Source organism: Cygnus olor, chromosome 3 (genome assembly GCF_009769625.2).
Source record: "Cygnus olor isolate bCygOlo1 chromosome 3, bCygOlo1.pri.v2, whole genome shotgun sequence".
Classification (NCBI taxonomy): Eukaryota; Metazoa; Chordata; class Aves; order Anseriformes; family Anatidae; genus Cygnus; species Cygnus olor.
In genome coordinates, this window is record NC_049171.1 from 113,722,678 (window position 1) to 113,746,723 (window position 24,046).

Consider the following 24,046-nt stretch of genomic DNA (forward strand, 5'->3'; position numbering starts at 1 on the left):
GGCCCTTCTTTGCGCCCTCCTCTGGGCCCTTCTTTGGGCCCTTCTTTGCGCCCTCCTCGGGTTCCCCTCGGGCCTTCTTTGCGCCCCCCTCAGGCCTTCTTCGGGCCCTTTTTGGGTCTTCTCCGCACCCTTCTTTGCGCCCTCCTAGGGCCTTCTTCGGGCTCCCCTCGGGCCTTCTTTGTGCCCTCCTCGGGCCCCCCTCGGGCCTTCTTTGGGCCCCCCTCGGGCCTTCTTCAGGCCCCCCTCGGGCCTTCTCTGCGCCCTCCTCGGGCCCTCCTCTGGGCCCTCCTCTGGGCCCTTCTCTGCGCCCTTCTTTGCGCCATCCTAGGGCCTTCTTTGCACCCTCCTTGGGCCTTCTTTGTGCCCTCCTCGGGTTCCCCTCGGGCCTTCTTCGCGACCCCCTCGGGCCTTCTTCGCGACCCCCTCGGGCCTTCTTCGGGCCCTTATCTGGGCCCTTCTTTGGGCTGCCCTCTGGGCCCTTCTTTGCGCCCTCTTCGGGCCATCTTTGCGCCCCTCCTCGGGCCTTCTTCGGGCCCTCCTCTGGGCTCTTCTTTGCGTCCCCCTCGGGCCTTCTTTTCGCCCCCCTCGGACCTTCTTTGGGCCCCCCTTGGGCCTTCTCTGCGCCCTCCTTGGGCCCTCCTCGGGCCTTCTTCGCGCGCCCTCCTCGGTCCTTCTTCGCGCCCTCCTTGGGCCCCCCTCGGGCCTTCTTTGCGCGCCCCCCTCGAGCTCTCCTTGGGCCTTGTTTGGGCCCTCCTCGGGCCTTCCTCGGGGCCCTCCTTGGGGCTTCTTCGGGCCCTCCTCTGGGCCCTTCTTGGCGCCCTCGTCGGGCCTTCTTTGCGCCCTCCTCTGGGCCTTCTCTGGGCCCTCCTCTGGGCCTTCTTTGGGCCCTCCTCCGGCCCTCCTCTTATTCTAGTATTATCTTGGTCTTTCTGATATCTCTTCTTGGGTGTCTTCGAACCCAGAAGATACATCAACCCCTTCACTCCTGTACACAGACCAGCATTTGTTATTAAACCATTCTTCTGAATACTTTCTAAATGTGTAACATAGTGGCTATTATGTTCCCATCGTTGATGGACGTCCTTTTTGGCCTTCTCCTGGACCTCCTTTTTGGCCTTCTGAGACATTTTTCTATTTACTTCTCTTCATTTTTTTTATTTCCTGAACATTTTATTTGTCAGAGTTTTCCATTTTCCCCCATGTCTATCAGTCTTTTTGCTGTTCCCCCTCAAGTTTTTTTTCCTGTGTCTGATCTCTCATCTTTTCTCATTTTATATGCCCAGTCTCCATTTTCTCTGATTTTTCTGACTTTTTTTTTTCATTTTCTGATCTTTTCTAACTTCTTCCTTTGTCTGATCTTTTTTCTTTGATCTTTTCTAGTTTTCTTTTTTTCCTTCCTACCTTTTCTCCCAATGTCTGGCACTCTTTTTCTGACCTTTCTTATCTTTTTCCCATGCTTGAACTCTTTTGCTGACGACTTTGGCCTTTTTTTTTTTTTTTTCACTTATCTTCCTTCTGACTTTATTTTTTTTGCTCCCCTGACCTTCCTTTTGATTATTTTCCCACGTCTGACATTTTTTGCTGAGTTTCCCTGGCCTTGTTTTTGCCACTCTGACCTTGTTTTCAGGTGTTTTTGCCATTATGACCTTTTCACTGATCTCTTCTACGTTCTCTAACCATCTTTTTTATCTTGTCTGACATTCTCCTGTTCATCCCTCTGACTGTCTTTTTTCTCCATGCCTGACTTTTTCTCCAGCTTTCTAACTTCTTTAGTTTTGTGGTCATTTTCTCAGTCTCTGACCCTCTTATTCCTCGTATTTTCAGACATGCATTTCTGTGGCCTTCTTTCAATTATTTGAGTCTCTGCTTTCTTTTCTAGTGGTCTTTTTCCACATGTCATCTGACATGTCCATTTTTATTCCAGACCTTCTTTTTTGCGTTCAGATCGACACTATTTACTAACTTGTTCTCTTAACTGCATTTTGAACATGTTGTCAAACATTATTCCTATCATCTTCTTGTTCTTTCTCACTTCTTACAACTTTTCACACCTCACGCATTTGCAATGTTTTTTTCTTTTTGGGGCGGACCTTCTCTTTTTTTCTTTTTTGGCCTCATCTGACAACTTTTTATTTTTGACCATATTTTTTAGCTTCTCCTGTACCTGTTTTTTGACATTCTCCTCCTTCTCTGGGACCTTCTGTTTTCACTTGTCTGCTCCCCTTACCATCTCTTCATCCCTCTGACCTTCTCTAACCACCTTTCACCCTAGCTAATGTGTTTTGGATCGTGTTATTAACTTCTTTGAGATTTGCTTCTCTTCCTCATTATCATTTGATCTCCTTGTAATTGTTGTTTTCTGTACTTTACTCTATCCGCTTTCTTACAAATCCCCTCTCCTCTTCCCTTCCTTGCTCTTGTGTGTTCTTTTTTATTGATTTCTAAATCCTAAAACGGTCTTCTGGTGGTGTTTTGACTTTTGCTTTATTTATATGCTAAATATTTGTGTACTGCTGTTTTTATTTGAGAAAAGGTTGCTTATGTGCTGTGGATTATGTTTGGCTGTAGAGAAAAATAACCCTTCCTGATTCAAAGTCTAAGATGATTTTAACAGAGCTTCAGATACACACGCCGCAATCATACTGGTCAGCACATTGAATTGTTTTCACATGAGAGTAATAGAATGCTTAATAAAATGCCCTAAGTCATTTGCAGTTCTTATTTAAAAAAAAAAAAAAAAGTCACTATTCCAACAACATTTTTCTGTACTTTTAGAAATGAATGCAATACTGCCTGCTAGCATCATCTTTTATGAAGTAGGGTTTTTGCTGCTAATGAGGTCATGGATGGCTTCTGTGTCTTGCACAAGCGTGGTTGCTTTTTGCCCATGTGTTGCATAGATTTGATAGATATGAATTAAGGAGATATTGAACAGTGCGGCCCAAAATAAGTGCTTGCTTGCACTGCATGAGATAACGCTCCTAATGATGAGTTTTGTGGATTAAGTCTCTATACCAAGGTCAAATATCTGTGAAGCATTCTTTGTTTCTTTTTCAGAGATCTGTAAGTGAGGGAGTGATGACTGAGAATAGATACAGTTGTGGCAGAATTGCATGAACTTACAGCGCTACCTAGGGACTCTTGAAGTGTAGGTTGTTTTCTTGGCTTTTGCTTAAGCTCTCCAGGGAAATTATGTTATATTATTTGATATTCTTTTCTGCATGCTTTTCCAACTTTTAAGTGTCTCTTTGTCTTATATTTTTAGTGTTTTTTAGTCTTTATGCGTTACCGACAAGCTCTCTTTCTACATTGCCAAAAAAGTACCCGTAACAATGTATATAGTTCATTGGGCACTGGCCGTGACATGTAAGTAGCCTTGAAGGCTACTGTTAGTTAGAAAATGCCCTTGTCCTGCTAGTTAAATGCTACTGCTTGTTTTTTTAAGTTGGATAAGAAGTTACAAAAAAGATGAAAAAAATAGGAAGGCGAATGACCAACTTTATTTTAGAAACTTAAGATACAAAACCTTAGCTGCCTCACTTATTTATTTTACGTTGCCAGAAGAAAAAAACAAGCAGTTTTGTTTTGTGGTGATACAAAGCAATTCCTTTCACTCCGTGTTATGTGTTGTTTTTACACTTAAGAAGTTTTTCAACTGTAATATACATATATATTGCAAATGACATGCAAAACCAATATGCTTTAAGCTCCCTGTTGTCTCCTGTTCATTTGGTAAAGCTTTGTTAAAATGGAAAAACTAGTGTGATTGACCTAGATCTGCATTTTTCTTAGTTTTGCTAGTAAGTATTTGATGTATTGGCAATATAGTGTACTGCACATCCTGTGTTGAGAAAGAACTGAGCGTTTACAGAATGGGTCTGCATGGTGGTTTTTTTTTTTTTTTTTTGGGGGGGTGTATTATTTATTATTTGTTTTGGTTTTGATCTTGTTCCATTTTGGAGCCATCTGAAGGTATCCTTCTTTCTTCTGGTGAATTCTGAGATCAGTGATAAGAGTTTATACAACTATGAATCTGATTGTTGGTGAGTAAATTGGCCAAATTCCACTGAAATTAAGGGAGCTATGCCAGAATACAATACCAGGCAGTCTGCGATCCAAAAGCATTTCTGTTAAATGAAAGGATCCACTGTTCCCTGCAAGAGACTATCAAAACTGAGTGGAAAACATGTGTTACCCTTAGACGAACATTCAAGTATGCCTTCTCTCTCTTAGGATATGACTGGCTGTTGCTGCAGCTTTGCATGAGCCTGGGAAGGGATGGTTCCTCTGACTTTAGAGTGAACTAGGAACAAGCTTGTGGTTGGATGAAGAAGTGACTGGAGCTGAAGATGCTGTTTCGGAGCAAGTCTGAGTTACCTTTTTTTTTTTTTTTTATTTTTTTTCTTGAGGACAGTTCGTTTCATTATCTCTCCAGTTGTCTGAGTCCCAGCCAGCTTTTTCCACCCCTTTTGCAGCTTTTTGCCTATGATTTGTGATAGACCTGTTGCTTTTGGCCTGTGCAACTGGTTGATATTGGTGCTGCCAGTTCTTATTTACAGTTTTGTAGTGTCAGACTGCAGAATTTACTTCAGACAGACCAAAAGGCCTGCTGAGTTCAAATTTAAGGGAAAGAAAGGAAAATAAAAAAAATAAAAATAAAAAAAAAATATAAGATACAAAAGGATGAAGGTTTACTTGTTTACAGTTAGAGTAAAGCTTAAATAAACTTTATTGGAAACGTTTTCCCTTGCCCTAGAAAGAGAGAGGATGTTGAGGATACAGTCAGAAGAAGTAGTAGGAATGTGGCTTTCTTAAAAACAGCTTGTCTCAAATTTGCTAAGTGAGATCAGCTTTGAGCTATGAGCAAATTCTATCTGGCTGTTGCAGAATAAAAGGATATGCGTTTGTAATGTCTTTTGATGCAGTCCAGCTTAATTACAGAGGAGAACATGACTGGAAAAAATATTTTTGGTTGGTAACAGAAACAACTGGCTCAGTGCTGAATTGTGGCTAAGATGGGAGAAAAAAATGTGGTAATATTTTCTGGTTTTATCCTAGAGATGGGTGAGTGGTGTCCCTAGTTATATAAACACACAAGTATCCAGTCGGATGAAGAAGCTGTTACAAGTATAAACTGTGCTTAGTTAAATGTTCACGAACTTCTTTCTTTTGCTGCTGTCTTCTCTAAATCAGGCTTTTTGTATCATCTTTCAGTCTATTTCATTTTTTTTTATCTCTGATGTGCAAAGCAAAGACTTCTGTTCTGGTTGTGTAATCTCTAGTTGTCTTTTCTTGTGTTGCTTTGATCGTCTTTAAGTGGTCCATGTCCCCACGCAGGTGAACTGATGCTCAGTTATCACGTGCTTGGAATTCATTCTTGAAAATCTTGAAAGATTGCTTTGTCTTGAGAAGCAGCTGTGGCTGTACTCCTGGATGCACCATTTAAATTTATGATCAAAGATACCAAGAGTTTCATGATGGTATTTGCCAAAGTGTTATTTAAAAACAAATAAAAACCATGAGATAGATACCAAGAGAGAACTGAAATGCAGTCATTTGCTGTTCTGTAGACAGTTCTTGCAAGTCAGGCAGTATCATCCTCTTTAAACAAATAAATCCATTGTCTTGTCAAACCAGAGTATAGTGCAGTGCTCTAAACAGAAGTTGTCTTAACGAAGTAATAATATCAACGTATATAACAATTCAGTGCTCAGTTTTGTTTGCTAGAAAGAAATGAAATGAATACATTATGTGTAAGTTGAAATTCTTGGGTCAAGTGCAAGTTCTTGACTATCCTGACCAGGAATGGTGAGATGAAAATTGGAGTGGATAGCGGATAAGCAAATCCGGACTTTCAAGGTGCAGAAATTAGGAAAAGTGATCTCAAACAGTGCGTCTTTGCTGTTTGACTAAGACTTTTCAATACCTAGAGATCAACACTAGCATCTGTAACTTAATACTTACTTAGTGGCAAGCCTTGTTGTGCCCTGCAGAATTGCCATGCACAGCTGTATCAGTAATTAGAAAGGTCATGTTTTTTCACACTATCATTTGTGAGGTAGTAAAGGATGAGAGAGAATAGAAATTGTGTACTAGTAATGTGTTTCCTTAAGTCATATGCTTAAACATTACCTAACAAGTGGGAATAAATACTTCAAATACCGCTTTAAGAAGAAAAGAGCAGTATATTAACAATCTAATCAAAATCATAGAATCACAGAATAGTTGGAAGGGACCTTAAAGATCATCTAATTCCACCCCCCCCCCCGCCATGGGCAGGGACACCTCCCACCAGACCAGGTTGCCAAAGCCTCATCCAGCCTGGCCTTGAACACCTCCAGGGATGGGGCATCCACAGCTTCTCTGAGCAACCTGTGCCAGTGCCTCACCACCCTCTGAGTGAAGAATTTCTTCCTTATATCTAACCTAAACCTACCCTCTTCTAGTTTAAAGCCATTACTCCTTGTCCTATCTCTACACTCCCTGACAAAGAGTCTCTCCCCACCTTTCCTGTAGGCCCCTTTAGGTACTGGAAGGCTGCTATAAGGTCTCCCTGCAGCCTTCTCTTCTCTACAGTGAGCAATCCCAACTCCCCCAGCCTGTCTTGGTACGAGGTGCTCTAGCCCCTTGATCATCTTTGCGGCTCTCCTCTGGACTTGTTCTAGTAGGTCCATGTTCTTCTTGTGCTGGGGTCCCCTGTGCTGAACACAGGGCTCCAGGTAGGGTCTCATGAGAGCAGAGCAGAGGGGGAGAGTCACCTCCCTCGGCCTGCTGGCCACGCTGCTTTAGGTGCAGCCCAGGGTATGGCTGGCTTTCTGAGCTGCAAGTGCCCATTGTCAGCTTATGTTGAGCTCTTGTCAACCAACACCCCCAGGTCTTTCTCCTCAGGGCTGCTCAATCCATTCTCTGCCCAGCCTGTATTTGTACTTGGGATTGCCCTGATCCAGATGCATGACCTTGTACTTGGCCTTGTTGAACCTCATGAGGGTTGCACAGGCCCGCTTCTCCAACCTGTCAAGATCCCTCTGGATGGCATCCCTTCCCTCCAGCATGTGGATCATATCAAGCATATGTAAGGAAGGGAATACAGTGAAATGATGTTCCGTCATGAGCTGCGTAACAGCCAAAAAAATATTGCAGTCACAACCTAAAAAAGTGTCATTGCATGTGGTATAGGGTGCTTGATGATCCAGGAACTGTTTCTAAATTCAAAACTGTAAAATTAAAAAAAAAAAAAAATCCAGATTGCCAAGCCACTTTCCATCATCTATCAGCATTCTTGGTTATCTGGAGAGGTCCCAGAGGATTGAAGGCTTGCCAATGTAATTCCCATCTACAAGAAGGGCCATAAGGAGGACCTGGGGAACTACAGGCCTGTCAGCCTGGCCTTGGTTCCAGGGAAAGTTACGGAGCAAATCATCTTGGGTGAGATCACACGGCACTTGCGTGGCATCCAGGGGATCAGGCCCAGCCAGCATGGGTTCGTGAAAGGCAGGTTGTGCTTGTCCAACCTCATCACCTTCTATGATTGTGTGACCAGACTGGTAGATGAGGGAAAGGCTGTTGATGTAGTCTACTTAGACTTCAGCAAAGCCTTTGACACGGTCTCCCACAGTATTCTCCTGGGGAAACTGGCTTCCCGTGGCCTGGACAGATATATTCTTCTCTGGGTAAAGAACTGGCTGGAGAGCCGAGCCGAGCGGGCTGTGGTTAATGGAGTTAAGTCCAGCTGGTGTTCTGTTACAAGTGGTGTCCCCCAGGGGTCGGTGCAGGGGCCTATCTTGCTGGGGCCTATCTTACTTGGGCCTCTCAGTAAGTTTGCAGACAACACCAAGCTAGTAGCGTGGATCTGCCTGAGGGTAGGATGGCCCTTCAGAGGGATCTGGATAGGCTGGGCTGAGGTGAATGGGATGAGGTTCAACAAGGCCAAATGCCGGGTCCTGCAGTTTGGCCACAATAACCCCATGCAACACTACAGGCTTGGGGCAGAGTGGCTAAAAGGCTGTGAAGAGGAAAGGGACCTGTGAGTGTTGATCGATGTTCGGCTGAGCATGAGCTAGCAGTGTGCCCAGGCGGCCAAGAAGGCCAACGGCATCCTGGCCTGTATTGGAAATAGTGTAGCTAGCGGGAGCAGGGAGGTGATCGTCCCTCTGTACTCGGCTCTGGTGAGGCTGCACCTCAAGTACTGTGTTCAGTTTTGGGCCCCTCACTACAAGAAGAACATCAAGGCCCTGGTGCTTGTCCAGAGAACGGCAACAAAGCTAGAGAGGGGTCTGGAGCACAAGTGTTATGAGGAGTGGCTGAGGGAGCTGGGGTTGTTCAGTCTGGAGAAGAGAAGGCTCAGGGGAGACCTCATTGCACTCTACAACTTCCTGAAGGGAGGTTGTGATGGGGAGGGGTTCGGCCTCTTCTCTCAAATAACTAATGATAGGACTCAAGGAAATGGCCACAAGTTGCTCCTGGGGAGATTTAGATTAGATATCAGGAAAAACTGTTTCTCTCAGAGTGGTCAGGCACTGGAACAGCCTGCCCAGGGAGGTGGAGGAGTCACTGACCCTGGTGGTGTTCAAGAAGTGCCTGGGTGAGGTGCTACGAGATATGATTTAGTAGTTTAGTGGGTAGTATTGGTGATAGAAGGACGGTTGGACTAGATGATCTTGTAGGTCCTTTCCAACCTTGTGCTTCTATGATTTTGTTGCATATCTTTCTTATAACTCCTCTTATTTCCTCCTTTACATGTAACATTAATGATTTTTGGCATGAGTTAATGACTTAGGCTTGGCACTTTTTTTTTTTTCCCCTTTGCTGTTTTCAATATGTTTTATTTTGCCTTCAGTGTGCTCTTTTCTTTTGTGGGCGAAAAAGGGATGGGAATGAGGATAGGTTTGTAAATGTGATACTGGGCTGCAAGCACCTCTTGGTGTGACTTAATATATTCCTATTGGAAGAGTGAGCAATAGGTCTGTGGCTTACTTGTCAACAGGTCCAGAAAAGTATGTCTTGGTACTGTGCTTAATAAAAAGCTATATTTAAAATAATAATAATAATAAAAAGCTAAATGCTCTTAAAACAAATTGTTTCCCTTATTTTATTTTCAACAGTTTTTTAAAAGAACAAAATAATAATAATAAAAAAACTTCACTGTCTGTCTGTTTTATTTGAGGGATCTGAAATACATTTGCTAATCCATAACCACAGTCTGCTAGACTTGCCGGCAGCACAAGGGAAACTGATGAGAGGGGTTGAGGAAAATGCATCAATCAACTCTGTAATGTGTATGCTAGGAAATCTAATTATCTGATTATTGCTGTAGCACTTCAGAAGTGGGGCAGCAAGTCATAGTGACTATGTGATTAGTGAGTCCTGGAAAGGAAAAGGTGAGAAGTATTATGTTCAAGCTGAGTGCTGTCAGCATATAGCGTCTTTTTGCCTCTGCTTTCTTTTCTCACAGTGTGGAATTGGGGATTAGTACAGAACTAATTCACTTCTTGTGCATGTAGGAATATCTAATGTGGTCAGCCATGCAGAAGCACTGGCAGAGTGAACATGTAACAAAATCCAAAGTGCTGGACAGACACCGTAGAGCCTGGCAGAGGACGAATGCTGGGTGAAGAGCTGTCCTTCGCAGTATTTTCCTCCAGCAATAAGTCACAAGAACCTTTCTATCTTTACTGCATAGCTATTGAAAAGGCTTTTTTTTTTTTTTCTTTCCCTTGTAAGCTGCTGGTGATGTGGCCCAGAAAATAGTGAGGAAGAATGAGTCCTAATGTATTCTAACTGATCAGTGAATCTGGGAAGTTAATACAAAAGGAAGATTTTGTTTGCGTGGTACATTCCTTTAACAGAAAGCTGGTAAATGAATAAAAGCTATTTGAAATTAAAAATTGGAATTGGGGAGTGTGGGATCCTTGTGTACAGGGGTGTGCTTCAGGGCAAGGCAGTATGCTGGAACCACGTCAGAGAAACTTGCATCAGTGAAGGATGCCTGGATGTAGGCAAGGAGAACCAGAGGAGAGCAAAGGAGGCTCCAGATGCAAGTTCTTCCAAGATTTCAATGAAAACTGATGGACTGTTGCCAAATCAGGAAGGAAGAGTTCATGATATATATACATATTTAATCTCCATTCTTTTTTCTATTTTTAGTAAGGTTTTTGTAGCAGCAGGGAGAGGATGGAGCTGCAGGGCTGCCCTGTGCTGGACACAGCCACCTCTACAATGGACCCAACACAGGACATAGATGAGCCTGAACCCATCAGTGCCACTGGTGGAGCCTCAATGAAAACATGCACGAGGAAGGGTAGAAAAAGCTGAGAAAGAGGAACAACACAGCCACAGCAGTAGGAGGAGGAACGCTGTGGTGGAGTGGTAACATCCCTGATACCTTTGCAATTTAGGAATAACCCACAGTGTTGGGAGATGTCTGGAGTGAAGTTGAACAGGGGAAAAGGGGAGAAAAGTGTTATTCCCCCCCCCCCCCCCCCCCTTTTTTAAAGTGTTTTCTTTGTTTCTCAATACCAGAATCAGTAATTAAATGATTGTTAGTTGGAATTAAGTGAAGTTAAGTTCCCCCAGTCTAGAGTCACAGTCCTATGACAAAGAAGATTAGGACCTCTTCTTTTTAAGATAAGATAAATGGGGATAAATGAACATGGTGTGGGATAAAGGACGGGGTGTGCAACTGGCTGTTAGGCACATCTGAAAAAGCATGAGGGAAATAGGACTTCATTGTGGCAGCCTTCATTCCTGGGAAGGTACTTTTAGAAAATGATGCCGGGCCAGGTGCTGAGTCTCCTTTAGAGCAAAAGGGGTAGAAGCAAAGGGGAACTGAATATTCCTGTCACAGTAAAGGCTCTGAGAATGAAATGCCTCTTGGAACGAGGTCCTTCTAGGCAGCCTCAAGTGGGATGGGGAATTATCTGACATGCCTGCTATGGAAAAAAGTGCACTTTTATTTTATTCCTGGTAGAAATCAGAGCTCATGCTTCTTACTTCCAGGAAGGCAACGGTTACCTCACAACCCCACTCCCTATGCAAAATCCCTCACAGACAGGTCTAGTTTTATGCTCGCTTTTGCTTAAGGGACTCTCTGAGGTAGGAGAGAGGAGAAAGCAGCTGGAGGAAGCCTGGCCCGAGGCTGCCCCCTTCCCCTCCGGCCCGTAGGGCCCAGCCCGGCCGCCATTTCCTCGCAGGCGGCGCCGCGGGCACCAGATTCTCTCCCCAACCCCCGCCGCGGCCGCCGTTTTCCCTCAGCCCCTCCCCGAGCCCCTTTCATAGCAGCGCCCGCGCCGCGATTGGCTCCTTCTCTTCAGCGGGGCGGGCCTTTCCCCTTCCCGCCCGCCAATCGGCCGCCCTCTTCCCCTCGCGCCGCCGCTTCCGGTCGCGTGGCCGGCCGCGCCCAATGGGAGGCCGGCGGGGGGGCGGGACGCCTCACCCTCACCGAGGCAACGGGGCGGCCGGGCGGTTCCGGGTGCGCGCGAGGCCGGCGGCGGCGGCGGCGGCGGGTGAGTGCTCGGCGCCCGGCCCCGCCCCCCCCCCCCGCGCCCCCCCGCCGGCCGGTAACGGCCGCGCGGGCTCGCGCGCTGCTGGGAGGTGGGGGGCGGGGCGGGGAGCTCCCCCCGGTGACGTCACCCCCGTGGGCGGCGGAGGCCCCGCCCCCGGCAGGGCGTTGCCATGGCGACCGCAGCGCTGAGGCGGCCCCTCAGGAGAGCGGGGGTGGGATTTCCTTGGTGGTTTTTCGCAATAAAATTTACTTTTCTGCCTTTTTTCATGCGTCTCTGTGGCTCCCCGTTGGTCGTTGCGTGCTCCCCATGGCTCACGTTGCGCTCGGGGCTCTCCACGCTTGCCCTGCTGCCCTGTGCGCTCCTGCCCTGCGTTACCCAGCCCCTGTCAGAAACGGAAAGCTCTAAAACACGAAAAGCGCCCAAAAATGAAAAGCTCCAAAACACGGAAAGTTCCCCCAAACGACCCCTTGCACACGGCCAGGGCTGAGACGGAGCCATCCCTACGTGCGCCTCCTCCTCCCCTCATCTGGCTGTAGCCGCCTGTGTGTGTCAGTAACTGCGGGTGTCTGCCCCACAGAGCAGGGAACTGAGCTTTACGTCCCCCGGGAGCGCCCCGTGTCCCCTCTGGGCTCACAGGCTGTCCCTGGGGTGTGTGACAGGCACCCGGGATGGCAGGCTGTGCGTGCCGTGCTGGCTGTGACACTCGTGCTCAGTGACTTTATTTTTCTGAGCAGCCGCCTAGGATTTCGGCACTTGTTGCTTTTTAAATGCAGTAAGTACTTCGGACTGCTTCGTTAGGATTGTCACGGTTTGTGTTCTTTGCGTTCCTCCACCGTTTCTGTAGCTGTACGTCGTAGCTGTGTAGTGAGAGGGATGAGATCAGGACTATCGAGTGTACGAGAGGCCAGCAAAGAGAACAGATGAATCTCTAAAGGCAGCTGTAAAGGGAAAGGCAGGCTCCAACTGGAGCTTAGAAAGTGGAAGCAGCAAGTTTGGGAATGATACTTGAAGAGGGGTTTGGAATGGAAGAGATTTGGCAAAAATTAATGTAGAAGGATGTTAATGAGATGAGTTTAATATACGTTGTCTTTTGAGCTTACTGTGCGAACTCTGCGACTGCCTTGCTCGTAAAAATCAGCACATCCTCAAACCGAAGTGCGTGTTAACGCCTAATTAGGATTTTCAGTCTGGAGCTATACTATTATTTAGGCTTTAAATAGCATCTGTATCTTTATTTTTAAAAAATATTTCTCTCCCATCTTCATTACTGTTCTTACCACCATACTATTTTTCTTTTATTTCTGCAAGAATACATGTTCCATAATTGCACTTCTATCATTTTACTTCAGTCTTTGTAATTCCCCTGTAGGTGTGTGCTGCAGTAAGATGCAGGAAAGTAGAGTTTGTAGTAAACAGATTGTTTCAGGTCACCTCCTGTACCAATGGCTGCTGGAGCTCCCTTGCTTCTTGTTAGCAAAAAAGGAAGTAAATTGTAGTGGTTGTGACGTTAACTCGAGCTCTGAAGTCTATACACGAGACTTACAGTTGGATGTAGTTTATAAATTATTTTACTCCTTGTAGAATCTGTATGTTGTAGAGGTAATTAATTTTATATGAATATATGTATTTATATTTACATAAGTAAACATAATTATTTGTATTATATATGTTTAGAAATATATGAAGATACATATACGTATTTACCACCTAAGAGAAAATGAGTGGAAAGAAGTAGCTTCCTAGAAAGCTGTGCTAATTTTCAATATTGCAAAGAAGGCTTTGGTAAGCCAGTAAGTTTGTCCTATGCCAGTGCAGAGTGTTGACAAACAACATTTGCATTGTTATGGCTGTTTAAGCGGATTGATATTTAATTCCTGGAGTGAGCTGTACAGCATTTGCAAAATTTGTGGTTTAAGTCCTCCATATTAAACATCCCCTATTCACTTACTAGTGTTTTTAGGTTACAAGTAGTCCCTTTAGAGGTGGGAGGGGTGTTAGACATCATACTGGAATATCTTGATATGTTATCAGAGGTCTTCATCCATGCATTACAGCGACATGCTTGTTCACTTCCTGAATTAATCCGACACGTAGAATGTGCTTTCAGTTTACCAGCTGAACTAGAGGAATGATAGTGTCGTTATTTGTCCGTAGATAAGAGAAGCAGTAAATACAGCAAATTTATTTTCTGACTCTTGAGGAATACAATACATTTTTCCGTACTACCATTTGGGAGCTTTTACTTTGTATTCTAGAAAATACTGTCGGTTTTTCCATGAACTTTCTATAAACATCAAATTCTGTAAACATGTTAAGGGTTAAGATCCAAAAGCTAGCTAAAAGAATGGGTTTACTAAATTATTTGACTTCGACTTAAGTGTATTGTGGTTCATTAATAATCATGGTAGCTGTTCTTTTTCTCTAGGCAAAATTTCCTTCACTGTCTTGGGCTTACTTGGCATTATTTTTAGAAATACTTTGCAATTAAAAAAAAAATTCCTTTTTTCTTTTTCCCCTGTAAATTAATGGAGAATAATAAGGGGAGGACGTAGAAGGCTATGGAAGACTAGGAATGAGTTCATTATAGGATCTTGAACAGCTATTTCTTTCAAAAGGAAGAAAAAGATAAGGCATTATTTTTATTCGTATGCTGCAATTTTGTGGAGAATGTGTTAATAATTTCTGATAGACTTGAATTTGTGTTAATGTATGTTTTCTACATCACCTATATAAAATATCAACACAAAATCATGCAGGCAGATGCCAGCACGTGATTTTAGGATAGGAGGTTATGCACATATCTGTACATACCATCTTTTAGCTTTTGCTAGCGTTGTTATAATGATGCTTAGGACTTTTCACATGAGAAGGGGATGTCACTTTTAAGAAGTCAAGATTATGACTGTGAAGCATCATTACATTTAAAACTAGTTAGGCATGCTGGGTGGAGAAATATGTTGTAATGTTGAATAAAAGAAGACCATGGAAAGCAGCTTTCTCAGTCATGTGCAAGCCTTAGATCAGCAGTTCCCTAGAACAACTGGAAAGATTATTAGGTTCAAGTCTCTTAAGGGGAGCTTAAAGGCTGATTCCGACTTGCAACATGGACTTTTCCAACTGAGTTGGTTATCTTAAGTCATGTTAATACTGCTAGCTAGGCAAGAGGCAGAACTTAGAAGCCCTTCTTTCAACAGGTGTTCTCGACTTGTTTCAAACCTGTCTTCCAAAAATTCTTTCTGATGTTGATATATATGAAATATGTCTCTTGGAAATCAGTATCTAACATTTGCATGTGATTTGATTTTAGGATGATTCCTCTCCAGAATTTATTTTTGAATGGAAGCATGCTCTTTTCCAGTAGAAGATGGTGATCCTAACGTACGATCATGGAGAAGGGGATAAGTTCAATAGAAGTGTTACCTTCCAAATCATCTCAGGTTACAGCTGTAAAAGTGGTGGTCAAAGAGCCCGAAACAAAGCAAACCCAAAGAGGGAAACGAGTGGGATTTGTGCTTGTTCACGCAGGTAAGGTGCGGAAACGTAACAGCTGGAATGGAAATAGTGCGTATACAGACTAAATATCAACTGAAATTTTATATTGGCTTTGGTCTGCTAGTATGTTAATGAAACACATTAAATGAAATGATGTGAACTTTGGATGTAAATGTGTGAGTGGAGAGTTTGTTTGGAAGTTGCATTGGCTGGAGAATCTTGGGAGCTGGTACTAAAAATGTAATTTTTGGTGTTCTGAATGGTTTGTGTGTGTATATACGTATTTATATATATAATTATATGCATTTGCTCTTTGTCAAAAAAATCCTTAAATTTCACAGTTATAAAACATCAAATTCTTCAGTTACATCTGCTGATAGGGAACCCTACAAAATGTGAGAGAGGTCTATGTCAGTATGCTTCTTTACCATACAGAAGGATCACATAGAGCTCTTCGATTACCGACAATTTTTTGTCTAGCTTGTCCTTAAGCATGTCTAGTTAAGACTTTCTGAAACCTTAGGCAATGTGTTGCAGTATTTGACTCTTTTTACACTTTGAAGGTTTTCTCCAAGTCTATTTTTTTATCGTGTTCTTTTTTAAGCGAATTGTTATTTATTTTTTCCACATGTAACAAAGAGGTCTTCTACTCAGATGTGATATAAAAATGATGTACTATGTGTCTCTTGTTCATAAATAATTTTTAATAGGTTCCTTCTTAAATACTGTTAGTCTTGAAAATATGAATAACATTTACATCTGGCTATACGTTTGTTTTTAGCTGCTGAAATCCTTCAGGCAAAAACCAAAAAGTCTCCATGGTGCTTATTCTTGGTTGATATTGGAGGACCCTGGTATTTTATTTAAAGAGCAGATTGAATTGATCAATACGTTGCTCTTTGCTGGGTTATTTTGCTATTTAAAAGTCCTTTTTTTTCTTTGCTAGAAGTGTTAAAACTGATTTTATTAGAGTTTATCAAGGCTGGCATTACTAAAGGTGAGGAGAAGGAAGTTGAAATCAATACAAACATGTTTGTCAAGTTAAAAAAAATGGAAACTAAAGGTCAGTGTGCTAATCTTGTCTGCTGTTTTTCTGGTACTGTATTGAGTCAAATAGTGGACACTGATAAATTTCTCAGGTATGGAAATAGGGGACAGTGGCTAAAACCAGGGCAAAATGGGTAGGTGCAGCAGGATAGGCATAAAGACTGAAAATGAGAAAAAGACTAAAAAAGTGATCCTTATTTCAGGGACATCTTCTGGTTCTAAAACTGGAGTAATGAGCTCTAAAAGTGTAGCGTAAATATGAGAAAATAAAATAGTAATTGGCCAACTTGCAAATCATCAGGAAAAGGAAAATTGGAGTTTGACTTTTTTTTTTTTCCCCACATGAATGGAGGTTAAATAAAATAGCAGTGCTGGAAATCCTCCAAGAATGAACAAAACTGGAGTCGCTTCGAGAGTGTTTATAGGAACAGATTATATGACACTGAGATTTACACCTGTGTGCTCTGTACTCTATAAGTGTATTTGAATGGCATAAAGTTGTCAACCACGGATACAAAAAAGAAATGCTAATGTAATCCAGACACCTTCTATTTGTCCGTGTCGTAATTCTTGCTTTGAACTATAGACAGTAGTTTGATAAGTAGTATAATCTCTTTTTCTTTTGTCTAATTGTAGGTGCAGGTTATCATTCTGAATCCAAAGCTAAAGAGTATAAGCATGTGTGCAAAAGAGCTTGCCAGAAGGTATGTCTTACCATCTCCACAGTCTTGTCCTGGGTATGTAAGAAATATACAGGGAGCACTGTCCCTTTGCTATAAATAGGCATATCGTGGTTTAGCTACTCAGAACGTATGCGTTGCTAGAGGAAAAAATGGAGCAGCAACAGTTAACGTGATGGCTGTACAGAGTCACTACAGTGCTTGGCCCCAAGGTGCAGAAACTTTGCTATTTTGGTGGTGGCAAATAAAAGACATCAAAGGAATGGTGGAAAACGAACAGGTAAGCTCGCAGTAGTGCCTTCACAGGATATTCTTACAGCTTCATGCACTGCTTCTGTGGTTCTGGGATTACCAGAGCTGAACATGATGCCTGGATCTTTCTTTCATTAATATCCACGCTTTTTGGAGTTTATTTAAGCTCTAGCATCCAGATTACTCCATAAATATAGGGATTTCTAGAATTCCTTTCTTCTTGATAGCTCTTAACTTTTTAATAGGAGGAGAGGTAGAAACAATGAAAAAAAAACAACCAACCAACCAACCAAAAAAATCCTCTTCCCAATGTTGGAAAGGAAGAAATGGCACGATTTTCATTTCTATGGCACTATATATAAAAATATATATTTATTATTTTTATCTACCTTGAGAACTTGGCTTTGGAGCTGGCAAGTCTTGTACACAAAGTGTTGAATAAGAAGCTGGAATACTGATCTTCAAAATTCGTAATGCCTTTTGCTTTCTCCACGGAGATGGAGCTGAGGAGCCTGGCAGGCTTTTTGGAAGTGTTTCAGAGCTGGAATCTAATAATTAATTAACACTTCATCTTTACAGTTCTGTTGCTCAGTCCTAATACAAATCTAATTTTTTAATGAGAAGCCTCAAAAAGCATCCAAACTTAACACCAGCTTCATTAAAGTTGTACATTAGCCCTGATGATAGTAATTTTTCAGCTAATTATGTGTGGAAGAGAGGTTGTTTGCTGTTGAATTTGTCTAATTGGAGATTCTGTTTGGTTCCTTAAGCTAGGTAGCCAACAAAAATAATTTGTATGAAGAGCAAACAGTCATGGGTTTGTCTTGCTGCTTAAGATGCAGCCATAGCTGTTTTCTGGAGGTTACCTGGGGGACCAGTATGGATCTGAGATGCAGAGTTAGGCTCTAGAACTCTTTTTGTGTATGTGCACACATATAAAATCTGAAGATAACTTTATCATATATGATTTGTTTTTATGCATTGTCTTTTAGATGAGTTCATTTGTTGATAATGTTCAATTTCATGATCATTACCATGTATAGTACTAGGGATTGTTGTTGAATCTTGGAAAGAAATTAGAAACTTCTTGACTGAAACATTGTGTTTGAGGAAGTCAGGTATGAGAATTTGTTTTGCTACAACAAATTTGAGCTTGCTACTAAATGCAGTGTTGGAATGTCTGAGGAGTAAAAAGCCATCAGATCTGCCCTCACATGGTGCATGGCCATGATTTCCTGCGTATCTTGTTTTTCAGTCTTCTTACATCTTAAAGTAATTTGGTGAAGATTCTCTTTTGTACAGGACTAGGAAAATGTAGGGCATAGCGATAAAATATTAGAATTTTCTAATCATCAACTGAAAATTCTGTTTTACAGGCAATTGAAAAGCTACAGGCTGGCGCTCTTGCAACAGATGCAGTGACTGCAGCACTTATAGAATTGGAGGTAAGAATTTCCAACTACTAATATATATCTCAGGTACATTGTCACATTTTTCTGTAGGAAGGTACTAATTCAAGGGGGGAAGGTACTAATTCAAATGGGAAATCTACTGAGATTTCCCTTTTTGTGTCTTAAATTTAGTTATCTGTGCAGATAGGGAAGCTATACTAATTTTATCTTGCCTTTTAATTCTTTTTTGGAATAAATGTATTTAAAGACTTCTAAAACTGCCAAGTGAATAAAAGTTCTGTACTTGGTTCAAATTGGTTTTTATCTCAGGTATGTTTTATCAGATAGTCTTTAACAATTAAAAAGAAAAAAAAACGATTAAAGATTTATCTAACCCTTTTTAGGGAAGTTCTGACTTACAGGTGGACTACACTGGCTCCGCTTCTTAGGTGGGGAAGAATCATGCTACTGGTAACATTGGCTGACTAGACGTTCTAGAATAAGTTCTCATTTTTTATTTTTTTTTCTCATTAGTATCTCTCACAGTTATGTTTAGTTTCTTCAAATTATAGTCCAAAGAATTTAGATGTAGTTAGTCCTTAGTAACTGTATTAATGCTCTCAGGTAGCAATTATATTGATGTAACTATCTCTGATGTGCTTTCCTGGGTTGTGTTATTCATATCTTTTTCAGTTCTTCAGGATAACATTGCAAAAGTGATTGTATAAATGTAAGGTTGCTTGTCTCTGTCCAATTAAATGACTATTAGAAAACGAAGTAGGAATTTTAAGTTCTCATTTGTTCCACATCATACTTGAACTAATGTAAATCATGAAGGCTTTTTTTCTTATATTTTTACTTTTTTTCATCTGTGATCTCTGTCTAATAGGATAGGAGACTAGAAGCAGGCTGTTTGGCGAAATGCAGCTTTTTGTAAAATTATCTTTTTTTTCTGATTTTTATGACCAGTTGTATATAGAAGAGTAGGACAAGTAATGCTTTTATTTAAAATTGATTTTTTATTTAAGATACAAAGAATCAATAATTATAAGGAGATGAGCAGCTGTTTGTAAGGCATTTGGAAGAGTCTCTTTTTGGAATGGTGAGATTTTACAGCATCTGACTTTAGTGAATGGTCCCTATGAAATAAGGAAAAGGGGAGTAAAGCTAAAAGAATTTCTGCGATATAAATGAGGAAGTTTAATATTAATGATTGTCCCAGGTTCACTTATCCCTCATGGCAGTAATTGTTTCATCCTCTCCAACTTTATTAGTAAAAAAAGGAAGGTGATGTGAGTGTTCTACTGTAAAAATAATGTCCTGGTTTGGGAATTTATTGTCATATTCAAGAGGATTAGCAGTGGATTTGCTCACACATATGTTTAGAAAGTATTAATTAACATACGTGATAGGGTTAGGGTGAGGCAGGCAGTATGTATGTAACTTCAATATGCGTTAGGCATGCTGACTAGGTGCCGAGGCTTCAGTCATACTTTTAACTTGGTGAACTTCTTGACTTTGAACAGTACTCCAGGTCTCCACTGAACTGTTCAAATATGCTTTCATGTGCTATCTTACACATTAAAGTAGATCTAGGTGAGAATAAAAGATAAATTCTCTGTAGAGGAATTATTTATGATGCACATCTATAAGCTAACTGAATCTGCTGTTTTTCTACAAGATTGTTTTGTGATTCAGTTCCCTCCTTGGTGGAAGAAAAATTTCATATTTCGTGTTGTGATTTTTATTGTGTTCCTGAACTAAGTAGAAGAAAACATATTTTAAGAAGCTTAACTTAAAAGCTATGTATCTCCTTGCAGCTGTGCCCAGGGTAATTATTTTCTGCTTTTGATATCCCTGAGAAAATCTTTTGCTGTAGTAGATTTAAATATTCTGAAGTGATATCTGTAAGATGTTATGGCTTTAAGATGAAATTAAAACATATTTAGGGAATTAATCCGATCAGCAACCTTTTTCTTCTTTTCTGTCCTGCTACTGCTCTGGTGATGCCTGCCATCATTCTACTTTCTGTTTTTGTTATTGTATTAGGTAGTATTTTAATGTGTACTGTTGTACAAAACCTGTTTTTTTTTTTTCCTTTTTTCCTGTTTTTAAGATTAAATATTATTTTGTTCAGGCTATTCTTCCATTGTTCTCAACAAAATTATTGGCTTTCATTTACTCATTAAGTGATCTATATAACTTCTTAATTGTGTGTCATTTTCTTTTTTATTGTGATAAAGAATATTGGGTTTGGGATTTGGGCTTCTTTTAAATTAAACTTTACAGCTATGCAGTTAGGAAGAATCAAAGGTATACTCAGAACATAAAATGGTGTGTTTTGCAGTGGCAGTTTTTTGGAACTGGTATGAGAAATTCCAAAGTGTTAGACTGTCAGCTTTGAAAATGTTGGAAGGTTTGTGTCTACTCATATCTCATGGTGAACACCACCTCCAGAGATGTCCATCTTTTCTCTAGCTGAGTCTTCTGTTTTATTTCCAGTTCTTTTCCTACTCCTGTCTGGAAAACAGAAACTGCATGTGGCAAACCAACAAAGCAAACAGAGTAAATTTTCTCTTTCATTATAAGACTTTATAGGTAAAAATGTAGGTTTGTATGTTGACTGTCTCTCTTGTGAGCTATCACTCCTCTTTTTTATGCAGAAAAAATACTGACATTTTCATCAAGTACTTTAGCATTTTGAATCGGGAGGTAAATAGTAAAAATCTGTATAAAAACAGTTCTGTTTGTTTGCATCTGCCACTGCAATACAGATTAAGGTAAAGAACAACAAAATTTTGTATTACATGATAACAGATTCCGTCATGGAATACTGTTTCAAGCTTCTTTATATTTTGGTTGCTGGAGAACACATTACAGTGAGTTTATCTGAAATATTTAATCTCTTTTACAGTTTTGTAGAGTTTTTAATGCTGTATTCCAAAAATCTGTAGTCTTTGCAAGACACACAAATCTTTTCATGGAAGTGTCACAAAAGATTAATTTTTTTTCCCCTCAGTTCCACTCAATTACACAACTCCTATTACACAGAATTTCAGCTAATCCAAGAGGCATCACTTCAAAGACTTGTTGAGGCGCAAGACTTGCTCTTGATCTTTTATGAGCAAGCTGACAGTTTGCTTGTGGTATGCTGTCTGTTTTTTGTTTTATTTTTGCAGGCTCCAAATGGAGAATGAACAGCCTTTTTTTGTTGGAATTTGAATCTCAAATGAAATAGTGGATAGATTAAGATATAAAGCTAATAGTTTTTTGAGAAAAGGTAGATTACTTTTACAAAACAACAACACCTGACCCACAATACTGTTGAAATAACTGCACTGGTCTTCATAAGCATCAGCTGTATTTCCTAAGTTGATTAAAGGCAGTTATGTTTTCCAGTTTGTGAACTCTGTCATTGCAGAGAAACAAATGAACAGGTTACTTCTTTCAGCTTTTGGTAATAGAATGGATATGGACAAGGTGCTTCATAAAAGTCATCATTTACACTGTATTCTTCTACAAAGACATGAGCCCAGAATCATTTATTTTTGCGATCTTACTATCAGCCACCGTAGGAAGTCTGAACTTGCCTTGAAAAACAAAAGGATTTGGGCAGCTTTTTTTTTTCGTTATGAAACGTGCAGTTTTCAACAAAACCACATGCTGATTGAATTTATGGCTGGCTGCAGAAGTGATGTGCAATTTCAAGCTTAGAGTATAGAGCACTTCAGAGGGTCTACTGCTCAAATATCAGAGACGAGAGCATAAGTTTGTTGTAAAGGACGATGAAGATATTAAAATTTCTCTATGTGTAGTCTAAGTTCATTAATACTATGTGTACATTGCTTGTTTCTTTAATTTGACTTCTGTGGAATATTATTTATGGACATCATTTAAATTGGAAATTAATGTGATTGATGGGGAAGTGGATATCACATTTTGCTTTTGATCTCCTTGCTACTAAAATTCCTCTGTTTACTTTGCTTGTTTTTTAGCCTCAATTCAAAGGAATGCAAAGCAAAATTTTGCAGTGAAGTAGTTTACTTCTTGTTGAATTGTGGTTGGTTTTTAAACATGATTTATTAATTTTATAGTAAATAAGTAAATACAGAATCTTAGTCCCAAGAATATCTTTATAAAGCTGAAAGCACGATGCCAGCAGCACTATTGTGGTAAGGCAGTCACCATTGATGAACTTTAAATGGATAATGAACTGGAAGTTGTTAATTCTAGTTAAAAGCATTGCTGTGATGTTTTGCAGCAGAGTGACTAACAGTAATCTATGACAAAAGTGTTCTTTAAAAACATTTTAGCTGATTTAGTTGAAAGGGACCTGACTCATCCTTGTAGACTATTACTTCTTGTCACTGAATTCCCACAGAAAAATGAATTTTAAAATTGCAGTGTGTAGAAAGAAATGGCTGTAGACTTTGAAATCCTTTTAAAAGTTGCAAATAAACCTTGGCCTAAACTGTAGAAAAAATGAATGGAATCCTCTTTAATACATGTCAAAATAGAACATTTTAACTATTTGCCTAGATGTAATTCTGGACTATTAGAGTTGAGTAACATCTTCAAGCATTCCAACTTTGACCACAGCTAGAAACTTCAGCATGCCTGTGATTGCTGCCAGAACATTTTCAAATACATCTTGAAATAAAAAGGAGTCTACAAATGAAAATGATACCCTTGGTATGGGGTTAACCCAAGATGGGCTAACTTTTGAAAATTAAATTATTGTTCCACATCTTAAAGCTTTGTATTATCTCTTTACTACAGTTTCAAGTTTTAAGTTAGAGATACTTCAGTGATGATGTAATTGCTGTAGTCTAGTATTTTTCACAAATTCGAAAGCTTTTGTTTTATTAAAATGCTTTGAATAGACACTTGTTTGTCTTTTCTCGCATTTTTTACTTTTGCGTAGTGGTAGGGCTTGCTGTTAGCTTGCAAAGCTCATGCTGTTTTGCTTGCATATCTGATCTTTTTCTGACTGCTTAGAGATATAAAGGCTGATCTCTGCTTGTGTTTTTTAAATACAAGTAAATACCTGAATATACCTACTGTTACAACTTTCTTTTCCTTCTTTCCCTCCCTCCCCCAAGTTGGGTACAGCTTGGGGAATCAGTTCTTGCAGTTCTGGAGTAGCTCAGTTTATTTTTTGCCTTTTGAAAGCATGCACACTTCTGTTTTAATAATGTTTCCACATTCCTCAAAGGCTGTGCATTTTCCTTTTAAAACACTTCTTAATTTTCCTAGATTGTATTCCAAAATTTGTTTATCAGTCTTGAAATCTTTTGGTCAGACTTTGCAGAGATTCATGTATTTCAAAAAGAGATGTATTAATGTGTGGTATTTCATGTCCTTGTCTATTCATAGATGTAGGTGTGAATATCTGTTTCCATTTGTTCTAAAGGTTTTTCCCTGCCTCATTTCAAAGGCTTTATATCTCATCTCATCTCATCTCATCTCATCTCATCTCATCTCATCTCATCTCATCTCATCTCATCTCAAAGACACTCCGGTAGGTGTCAGAGATTCCGTGCTATTCACACCCAGTTACTGCGCTGTCTAAAGCTGTTATCAGATCAGCTTTTAGGTTTGTGAAGTTACAGAGACCACCTTTCTCTTGGCAATTCTGAGACTGCATCTTAACTGAGTGCAGTCTAATTGTAAAGCTCCACAG

General features: G+C 40.6%; 1 protein-coding gene across 1 annotated transcript in view; it reads left to right on the forward strand.

Annotated features, from left to right (window-relative positions):
* The first annotated feature begins 10,499 nt into the window (after nt 1-10,499).
* Nucleotides 10,500-24,046, forward strand: part of TASP1 (taspase 1) — an 85,477-nt gene continuing 71,930 nt past the window's right edge. Inside the window, 4 exon segments of the mRNA XM_040552040.1 lie at nt 10,500-11,501; nt 14,809-15,026; nt 16,677-16,744; nt 18,349-18,417. Of these exon segments, the coding sequence (XP_040407974.1) occupies nt 14,888-15,026; nt 16,677-16,744; nt 18,349-18,417 (276 nt within the window). The 5' untranslated portion in view covers nt 10,500-11,501; nt 14,809-14,887.